Raw genomic sequence first — 9,746 nt, 5'->3', positions numbered from 1 at the left:
CAAAGGCAGCCCTGTGCATCAAATTCCACACCTAGAAAGTTCAATAAACTGTATTACACTTTAATAAATACTTCTGTGTATTTGTTCGCCTTTTGCTTTTAAGCTCAGCTTAAATTTTGTCAAGGAAACCATTTCACAAGAGGGTACATGACAACCTACTATCAGCAATATTCCTTGTTTATTAGAATCTGAAGATGTCCATATTACATCAAATATAAATATATATTATATTTACATTTACTTCTTAGCTTTTCAATTTAGGTGAGTATATTTATAGATAATGCCACTAATGTCACCACTATTATAATCCTCAGTGCAACTGGTATTTTCCTTCCATTAGATGCATATAAGATTAGACAGCACCTTAAAAGAGGTGTACTATTCTCTCTCTTTTTTTTTTTTTTTAATGAAAAGAAACAATGGGTATCCATAAACGGAAATCTAGGAATTTTCTAGGAGATTCTGTTTTGTTTTTCAGTATTTCAAAATACCTGAAAAATGTGGTCCCTTTTTGCAGTACTAGTCTCTACGTGGGGACAAGAAATTAATGAAATATGCAACTCAGAAAGGAAAAGAGCCCAAAGAAAAGAGAACCTGCTTGTTAGCTCATTAATCTGTTTAGTAAAGATCTGTTTTAAAAGGTCTCAACACTGTACAATATTATACAAAAACAATCTTCAGCCTTCAAAGCAGCTGGTACATTTTCGAAGAGATCCGTGTGCCCCCCTAACAGTCTGCTGCCTTGGTGGGCCTTGGTCTTGGTTACTTTCGGTCATCGATAGTCTTAATGAATTCCACTGCTGCTGTGAACTGCATCCACCAATAAGACTCCTCTCCAGACAGACAGCTGGCATAAAAGCTACTGATGTACTGAACAGTGGACAGCAAACAGGGTGGATTTGCCTAGAGAAGTGAAAAATAAAAAAGTCAATTACTCAGCTGTATAGCTCTGCAAATATAATTTACAGTAACATCTTCAAATGTTTTTCTGTGGAGAGAGATACTAGTCTTTTTTCCATGTTTCCACTGCAGGGGGCACATGTTCGATCCCTGGTTAGGGAACTAAGATCCCACATCCCACATGCTGTACGGCACAGCCAAAAAAAAAAAGAAAAAGAGAGAAAGATACCAGTCTTTTTGAAAAAAATCCCCCAAATCCTGTCTGGAACTAATCTGTAAACCCTAGCTACTATGAGTAGCAACAGTACTGGAAAGGCTACTCAGGTTCTAATCCTAGCTGAACTATCTAGAGCTTTCTATCCTAACAAAGCACTTGACCTCCCTGGTCCTTAAAGAGGCTGAACTAATCCCAGTGGATTTACTCAACATCCCAGGATTTCAGAATGTTAGATAAGGAAAGAAATGCTGTAGGCAAATTGAGTTATATCTGGTTAGTTAAGTCCAGCTAGAATCAGCTGCGGGGGGGGGGGGGGGGGGCGGACGGACGGACACGACTTAAAAAGAGAGTATGTCCTCTGCTGCAAGAGGTAACACAGAACATTTCCTGCTTTTTCACCTTCATGTGGAGAGAAAGGACACAGTGTATTAAGTTAGGAAGACAGGCTAAGCCCTGCTCCTTCAAAGGAGCTTAAACTGGCTCTGCCTAGAGACTAAATACATCACCTGTGGAAGAGAGCGGAGCAATGGGCAACAGGAAAAGTTATGAAGGCTGATCACACATTGATCCTACAGGTTCTGACTCTGAGATAAGAGTTCAGGTTGCAGAAATACTGCAAACATTAAGAATTAGTAAGCTATATGTCAAACATACTTTAGACAGCAACAGAGGGCTGAGCTGACTGGAACACATGGGTGATGCAGTTATTTGGTGGTTGTGTGCACCCAAACCATATGGTTCCCCACCCCCCGACCAAAATGTTCAAAATAAACCGTTTAAATGATGCAACTTTAAAGTCAAAAAAAGAAAAGAAATGTCAGTACTTTTAAAAATAATATGGTAGGGCTTCCCTGGTGGCGCAGTGGTTGAGAGTCCGCCTGCCAATGCAGGGGACACAGGTTTGTGCCCCGGTCCGGGAAGATCCCACATGCCGCAAAGCGACTGGGCCCGTGAGCCATGGACGCTGAGCCTGCGCATCCGGAGCCTGTGCTCCGCAACGGGAGAGGCCACAACGGTGAGAAGCCCGCGTACCGCAAAAAAAAAAAAAAAAAGGTACAATTACAAAATATGAGGCTAAAAGAGGAGAAAGATGATTGGTAAATGTAGTAGTTTATGTGATAAGTACTATGAAGAATTCAATGAGAAAGAAGATGGTAAAAACATGATAAGGGCTTCCCTGGTGGCGCAGTGGTTAAGAACCTGCTTGCCAATGCAGGGGACACAGGCTCGAGCCCTGGTCCGGGAAGATCCCACATGCCTTGGAGCAACTGAGCCTGCACGCCTATAGCCCGTGCTCCGCAACAAGAGAAGCCACCGCAATGAGAAGCCCACGCACTGCAACAAAGAGTAGCCCCCACTCGACACAACTAGAGAAAGCCCACGTGCAGCAACAAAAATCCAACGCAGCCAAAAACAAATAAATAAATTTACTTAAAAAAACAAACATGATAAAAAGAACTTGCCCTCATTCATTCTTTCGTTCAGTAATTATCTACTGAGTTCCAACCAAGACCTTCAGGCACTGCTTTAAAAGCTGAAAACGTTCTAGCAATCTAGTCCTCCCCTCCTTTCTTTTGAAAATCCTAACTTCTGGACAGAACAAAACTTGACATTAGATACTTCCTTTCTGGGTAACACAGAGCTTGAAACTTGTAAAAGAGCCAAAGTCTCTAACATCTGGTGACATCTGCACCACCTGACTCAGGACACCAAATAAACTATTCTCACTAACAGTAGTGAGGGACCCACCTTTATCAACACAAAAACCAAAACAGGGACGAAGTCATCTGCTCCTGGGACGGAGTCCTCGTTGGCCAGGCTCAGGAGGTTCATGATCGTGGAGCACATTCTCAGGATGCACTGCACTTTGTCCCGGGGCGTCTTGTAAGCACTTATTGTCCTGATTTCTGACTGTGCAGATGGCCACGGTGCCTCCCGAAGATAAACCTAAGTGAGACAACACAGAGCTAGTTAGACAGATCTTGGATCAAACGGCAACTACATGCAGCGAACAGAGCGACCTCCACATCAGGAGGCCGAAGGGTAAGGCTGTTGCCTTTCCCTTTTTCCAGTAAAACCAAATCGCGATTCCTCCCCGTCCTCCCGCTTAGGAGTGAAGCTTAACTTTTAAACTTTTAAATTATTTGCTTTGCATTTTAAGATAAAACCACCCAGGGGAATTCCCTGGCAGTCCATTGGTTAGGACTCTTTGCTCTCACTGCCACGGGCCTGGGCAGTGAGATCCCTGGTTGGGGAACTAAGATCCCGCAAGTCCCGGGCGTGGCCCCCCACAAAAAAACCACCCAGATATATATTAATAGAGGCATATGATAACGCAGAACCTAGAACTCATAAAATTTCAAACATTTATCTTTCTTAAAGAGCTAGAATGGAACTTATCTCTGTATTGTAGCTGATTCCAAAAGCACAAACAAGCTACTTTTAAGATACTTTAAAAATTAATATGTACCTTTGTTGCCGTAGTTCTAGAAATCGAAGACAATTAAAAATTTTATGCCAATTTATGTTTGGATTTTATTATTATTATTTTTTGGCCACGCAATGCAGCATGCAGGATTTTAGTTTCCTGATCAGGGATGAACCCGTGCCCACTGCATTGGGAGCACAGAGTCTTAACCACTGGACTGCCAGGGAAGTCCCCTTCATGTTTGGATTTTAATAAAACAACCAGAAAACTCGTATACCTAAAATGTTCCTATTTTCAGATTTTGTAAGAGTTGTATGACAGATAAAAATGCTAATATCAATAACTAAAAGGTAATTTTGAGGTCACATTGAGATTCAATTCCCTCTCCTGGACAGTAGTTTTCACACTCTTTGAAGTACCACCGGATCCCTTCTTCATATGGGACCTTCCTGCAGAAACGTGACTATAAAAGCATCGGTGCAGAGCACCGCTGCCCCAGAAGGAGCAGAGCTATGGACAGGAAGACCCGCCTGCAGGGGCTGGTGTCAGGGCAGGGGCTCCTCCATGCTGGCCCTCCCTCCTCTCCACTACTAAGGTCCCTTCCCAGGCCAGGGAATTTTAATCCGTGGAAGGACCTTTGAGAACTTTACAGTTAGACCAAGTTGCACCTAGTGCAAGTGGTGTTGTACAACTTATTACATTCTGCTCCCTTGAAAAACTGGTAAGATGCACATGGTATACCAAGCAATTTTTAATTCAATAATACCACCCACACTATATAAACCTGTATTACCTCTGGTATCTGAAGAGCTCTGTGATTTGCAGTCACTACTTTAGACAATCTCTGAATATGTTCATGAAGAACTCTGAAAACCCCAAAAAATACATAAGTAAATATATATTTCAGAAAATAAGGTACACCGATAGTCATAATTGATGTTTTTCAAAACATTTAAAACGTTTTAAACTTACTTCTAGATACAGATTACAAATACAGTTGAGACTATCTCTTAGCTGTAAGTACTCTGTCTTGTCAAAAAAAAAAATCTCCTATTTAGGATCTGCTTAGAAATGCTGAGTGAGCCAAGGGGATGCAGGGAGAAGAGTAGAGAAGCCCTCCTTTCCTGGACTAGAACAGCATTCCAAGGGAGAAAGCAGAGGAGCCCTTAGCCTAGAAGCTAATTGGACAACTAATTGGTAAATAGGCCAAGAGGAAGTAGAGGGATCAGGGGTCAGAAACCAAAGATCAGAGATGCTTAGACAAGGGACTCTGAGGACACTCCACCTCTCATTTCAGAGATGACAATAACTAGGCTTAAAAAGGAGAAGGGGGCTTCCCTGGTGGTGCAGTGGTTGGGAGTCCGCCTGCCGATGCGGGGGATGCGGGTTCGTGCCCCGGTCCGGGAGGATCCCACGTGCCAGGGGGCAGCTGGGCCCGTGAGCCATGGCCGCTGAGCCTGTGTGACCAGAGCCTGTGCTCCGCGGCAGAGGCCCGCGTACCGCAAAAAAAAAAAAAAAAAAAGGAGAAGGATTTGCCTAAGGCCACACAGTGGTTAGGAGGGAGCAGAGACTAAACCCAGCTTTCCTGACTTCGAGTGTTCTTTCCAGAACACAGGATTAACTCTCCACTCTACAAACCTACAGAAACACCACGGAAGAGAGGGTAGGAAGAACCTGCTTCAAAGGTGCTCTTTTCAGTAAGTACAGTTTGAATGTCCCCATTCCTCATCCCACTGTGGAAGCCAAAAACTGGTGCTCTGGAAAGAAAACAGGGCCCATTTGGCAAATTCCACACAGAAACTTGGGGAGGGGTAAAAAGCCTCTGAGACTATGAACAAGCGAGAGAGGCAGGTTGGAATAAGCCTAACCCACCCACAGGAAAGTGAACTTTCTCAAATGTACATACAATATTGTAAAATTTCCATGAAAAAAAAATCTTATGGAAACAACCAATGCCCCACCCTATTACATGGGCCCTTGAGAGTCGCCCACAGAGAGAGCCCGTGTCACTGCTGGGGGGCACGGTGGCCATCTCAACATGCTTGGGGCAGAAACAGCATCGTAAAGCAGTGGTCAAGAAAATGCAGAAGAGGAAAAAAAAAAGCTAAGTCATCCATAGCCTCATTACCCCAAAATAACCACTGTTATCATTCCAGATTTTTTTTTTCAAGATTAATTTTTTTAGGTTTACTTTTAAGAATAGGCTTTATTGAGATATAATTCATATACCATACAGTTCCAGATATTTTGATTTTCAAATATATAACTTTTCATTCCAAACAAATAATAAGCATATATTATAACAGAAGTCACGCACCGTGCTGGATGCCCTGATGGAGTGATGAATGAAAGCACTATGCTGCTGCTCTCACAGAGGGAACAATCCAGTGGGGGATACAGGCTTTCATCAATCGATCACACAAACCAGTGGCCAGGAACAGGGGCGATTCTGCCCCCAAGGGACATCTGGCAATGTCTGGAGACACCCTTGGTTCTCACACCTGGCAGGGTACTACTGGCCTGTAGCATGTAGAGGCCAGGGATGCTGATAAATGTCCTACAATGCACAGGACAGCCTCCCACTCCAAAGAATTATCTGGCCCAAAATGTCAGTAGTGCCAGCTTGAGAAACCATGCCTCCAACAAATGTAAAACCGCAACTGTGGCAAGTGCTAAAGGAAGGTATTCAGGCCTGAGGGAGGGCTGACAGGGCATTTAACCTAGTCAGAAAGGCCAGGAAACGTTTCCCCGAGGAAGTGATGTCTGAGTGAAGATCTGAAGGATAAGAGTAGGTAGAAGAAAGAAGGGAAGAACAGCTGAGACAGAGTAAACAGCAGTGCCTTCCACAAAGGCCGTACCAATTTATACACCCTCCAGCCTGATTCCCCACATCTCTGAAAACAGAGTATTTTCATTCTTTCTGATAACTCTGATAGGTGAAAAAAGGTAACATGTATTTTTTCCTTCACTACTCAGACACTAAGTCTCACGTATAGCTTGTCTAAAATAATGGGGTTGGCTGGTATATTCCTACTTAGTCCAACACAGGCCGTTACACTTAGAAGCACTCACTGGTCACGGAGTATGTCCCCGTCCTGATTAGGGTAGAAGGCAAGTTTGAAGATCCGATTCATCACACTTCGCTCAATGGCGAGCTGGGCATCCTGAAGCTGCTCCTCACTCGCATTCTGCCATATGACATCCTGGGCCATGGCGCCATAAAGGAACTGCAGAAAATCTTCCACCTGAGCAGTTTTATCATCAGCTGCCGTGAGTTTCTGAAAGTCTCCAATGCAAAATAATAATCTTTAAAATACAGTATTTGAATAATTTCAAATAGGAAATTATTAGGATTCTTTTTTTTTTTTGCAGTACGCGGGCCTCTCACTGTTGTGGCCTCTCCCGTTGTGGAGCACAGCCTCCGGACGCGCAGGCTCAGCGGCCATGGCTCACGGGCCCAGCCACTCCGCGGCATGTGGGATCTTCCCGGACCGGGGCACGAGCCCGTGTCCCCTGCATCGGCAGGCGGACTCTCAACCCCTGCGCCACCAGGGAAGCCCTCTCCCAAATTCAATCCAGGATAAACATGGAATTTATTGGTTTGACATCAAGGTTTAATAACTAAGAAATAATTGCTAATTTAAGGAACTTCTCTTAGACAGGTAGGTACTCAAAAAAAGCAGCAAAAGAAAAATTCCCAAATCTTCCCAATAACATACAGCTTAACCTAAAGGTCTCTAGTTACCTTGAATGAATTCCCTGATCTTCTTTTCTTTGCTCTCAAGCAGCAACCTCACACAGACAGTGGTGAAGTATCGATTGGCCACCTCTTTGTCCCGCAAAACCCTTTGCAGTAGCCTTTCCAGGTGAGCCTGCGTGGTCTGCAGTCCTTGTCGACAACGAGTGAGGTAAGCAATATAGGGGGCCCTTTTCCTAAAAGGAAATAGGCTCTGCAGGACATCAGACATACACGGTGCACACTTTCTTTGGAGACTAAGAGTCCTGATTTTCCCTTAAATGAAAAAACTACTCCGGAGACTTTGGTTTTACAAATTAGCATGTCAGGCTGCAGACAACCATCCTGAGGACTAATTATGCTCCAGGTCAAGAAACAGAACCAGATGCAAGGATGTAATGTACAGCACAGGGAACAGAACCAATGTTTTATAACAACTTTAAGTGGAGTATAATCGGTAAAAAAAAGCGAATCACTATGTTGTACACCTGAAACTAATATAACATTGTAAATCAATTAAAAAAAAAGAAAGAAACAGAACTCTTCTGCATGTGTGTCAAGAACATCATCTACTGGGCTGAACACTTAGCCCCTTAATTCCCTAAACATCGCTAAGTCCCTTTGCATCGTTGGTCTGCTATTTTGGAGCAGTCTCCATGCTGGTAGAACCTCATACTTAACAGGAAGTTGACTGCTACAATGACTAAAATGACAACAAAATACAGATTAATATACTGCTAGATCATTAAACATACCACTAATTATTTGCTTATAGTCTAAACGTAGCAATCATTAGAGCACCCATTCCCTAAGTCTCTTTACTTCCTAAGCTTCTCAACTACATTTTAATGTCAGCAAGGGACTGGCAACAGACAAAGGGTAGTGATTCCAAGACTTACACCTGCTTCCCTGGTCCAAGGAAGCAGTCTTTTCTATCCCTCTAAAAAAGGGAAATGATATCCTAGTTATCCTGGTGTCCCCTCCGCTAAAGGCGGGGCAAAGCTGAAGTAAAGTGCACTCTGTGTTAGGAAGAGCTGCTCATTTATAACTACATTTCCAGACTAAATAGCCAAATGCATTCTTTGAAAATCTACATCCAGGTAAACATAGCCAAGCACTTTGTGGTGAGCCTAGATTCATTTCTGAAATAAGGACTGAGAAGAAAATACCTGCAGCTGAAAAGAGGTGTATAAGTGAAACATGTGGGGTATAATTACCTATAGTCCTCAGCGATAGAAGCCAGTAGTTTCCTACAAGTCCTGTTATCAAAGCGGCACACACAACGCATTGTTTCTTGAAGTTGAGCCATTAAGTTTTTATCTTGTAAATTAATTGCTTCAGCTATTTGAACTTTTAGGAAGCAGACAATTTCATTGTCTAAATAAAAAAATAAAAATTCTGTTATTGTTGAGAATTTCCACAGGCTTTTCATAAGCTAAAGGTCATCCCTCAGCCTTTGGGATGTCAATTACGCTTGTATCAGTAGAACTAAGCAGTATCAATCAGAGAACATTTTAATGAGCCATCAATAATCAAAGTGCCCTTAACTGATAGCTAATATAAATGTATTACATTGAACTGTACAGAACTGCTGTAGTTTATTTTTTTAATAAATTTATTATTTTATTTATTTATTTTTGGCTATGTTGGGTCTTCGTTGCTGAGTGCGGGCACTCTCTAGTTGTGGTGAGTGGGGGCTACTCTTCATTGCGGTGCTAGGGCTTCTCATTGTGGTGGCTTCTCTTGTTGCGGAGCATGGACTCTAGGTGCGTGGGCTTCAGTAGTTGTGGCTCACGGACTCAGTAGTTGTGGCTCGTGGGCTCTAGAGCACAGGCTCAGTAGTTGTGGCACACGGGCTTAGTTGCTCCGCGGCATGAGGGATCTTCCCGGACCAGGGCTTGAACCCGTGTCCCCTGCACTGGCAGGTGGATTCCTAACCACTGCGCCACCAGGGAAGCCCTGCTGTATAGTTTAAATACAGTTGAATACTGGCAATTCATATGGTTCAACGTATAAATATAGGAAAAAATAAACTATCAGGCAGCAACTTACCTTCTGGGTCTGTATGGTCTGGTAAACCATTCCTTGTTGAATGGGTTAGCACTGGGAAAGCAACAGAATCCGCAGAACAAAGAGCGAGCCTCAGTTTCTTTTTTGCATCTCTGAAGGATGAGTTGAAGATACATTAATTTCTTTGTTCACATATGGTCATATTTCATGAACTATTATCATATTTACTATACAAATCAATAGGCTACCACGTCAGGACTCAAATGTTTCAAGTGGTCATAAATAAAAGATAATTTTCAACTTAACTGACACCTCACTTAAGGAGTGGGCTTTCTAGTTACCTGAGAAGCAAGGCTGCAAAAGTGCTCTGGGCAAGGACCATTCGGTAAAGTCACCAGAATCAAACAAACCCTTTTTGACCTCCTAACATACGCTGAGTTCTACGCTAAGCACTA

General features: G+C 43.0%; 1 protein-coding gene across 4 annotated transcripts in view; it reads right to left on the bottom strand.

Annotated features, from left to right (window-relative positions):
- Positions 1-390: 390 nt before the first annotated feature.
- Positions 391-9,746, bottom strand: part of GAPVD1 (GTPase activating protein and VPS9 domains 1) — a 70,111-nt gene continuing 60,755 nt past the window's right edge. For 3 of the 4 annotated variants that reach the window (XM_065879653.1, XM_065879655.1, XM_065879654.1), the window contains 7 exons: positions 9,334-9,443; positions 8,499-8,658; positions 7,291-7,478; positions 6,618-6,831; positions 4,339-4,411; positions 2,867-3,064; positions 763-903 (listed from right to left, as the gene is read on the bottom strand). In XM_065879653.1, coding sequence (XP_065735725.1) covers positions 763-903; positions 2,867-3,064; positions 4,339-4,411; positions 6,618-6,831; positions 7,291-7,478; positions 8,499-8,658; positions 9,334-9,443 — 1,084 coding nt within the window. Of the gene's footprint in view, positions 904-2,866; positions 3,065-4,338; positions 4,412-6,617; positions 6,832-7,290; positions 7,479-8,498; positions 8,659-9,333; positions 9,444-9,746 lie in introns of all 4 variants that reach the window. The other variant, XM_065879658.1, reaches the window with a different exon arrangement.

This window comes from Phocoena phocoena, chromosome 6 (assembly GCF_963924675.1).
Source record: "Phocoena phocoena chromosome 6, mPhoPho1.1, whole genome shotgun sequence".
NCBI classification, from domain to species: domain Eukaryota; kingdom Metazoa; phylum Chordata; class Mammalia; order Artiodactyla; family Phocoenidae; genus Phocoena; species Phocoena phocoena.
Note: the sequence above shows the minus strand (reverse complement) of the source record. Positions and strands in the feature narration are given on the sequence as shown.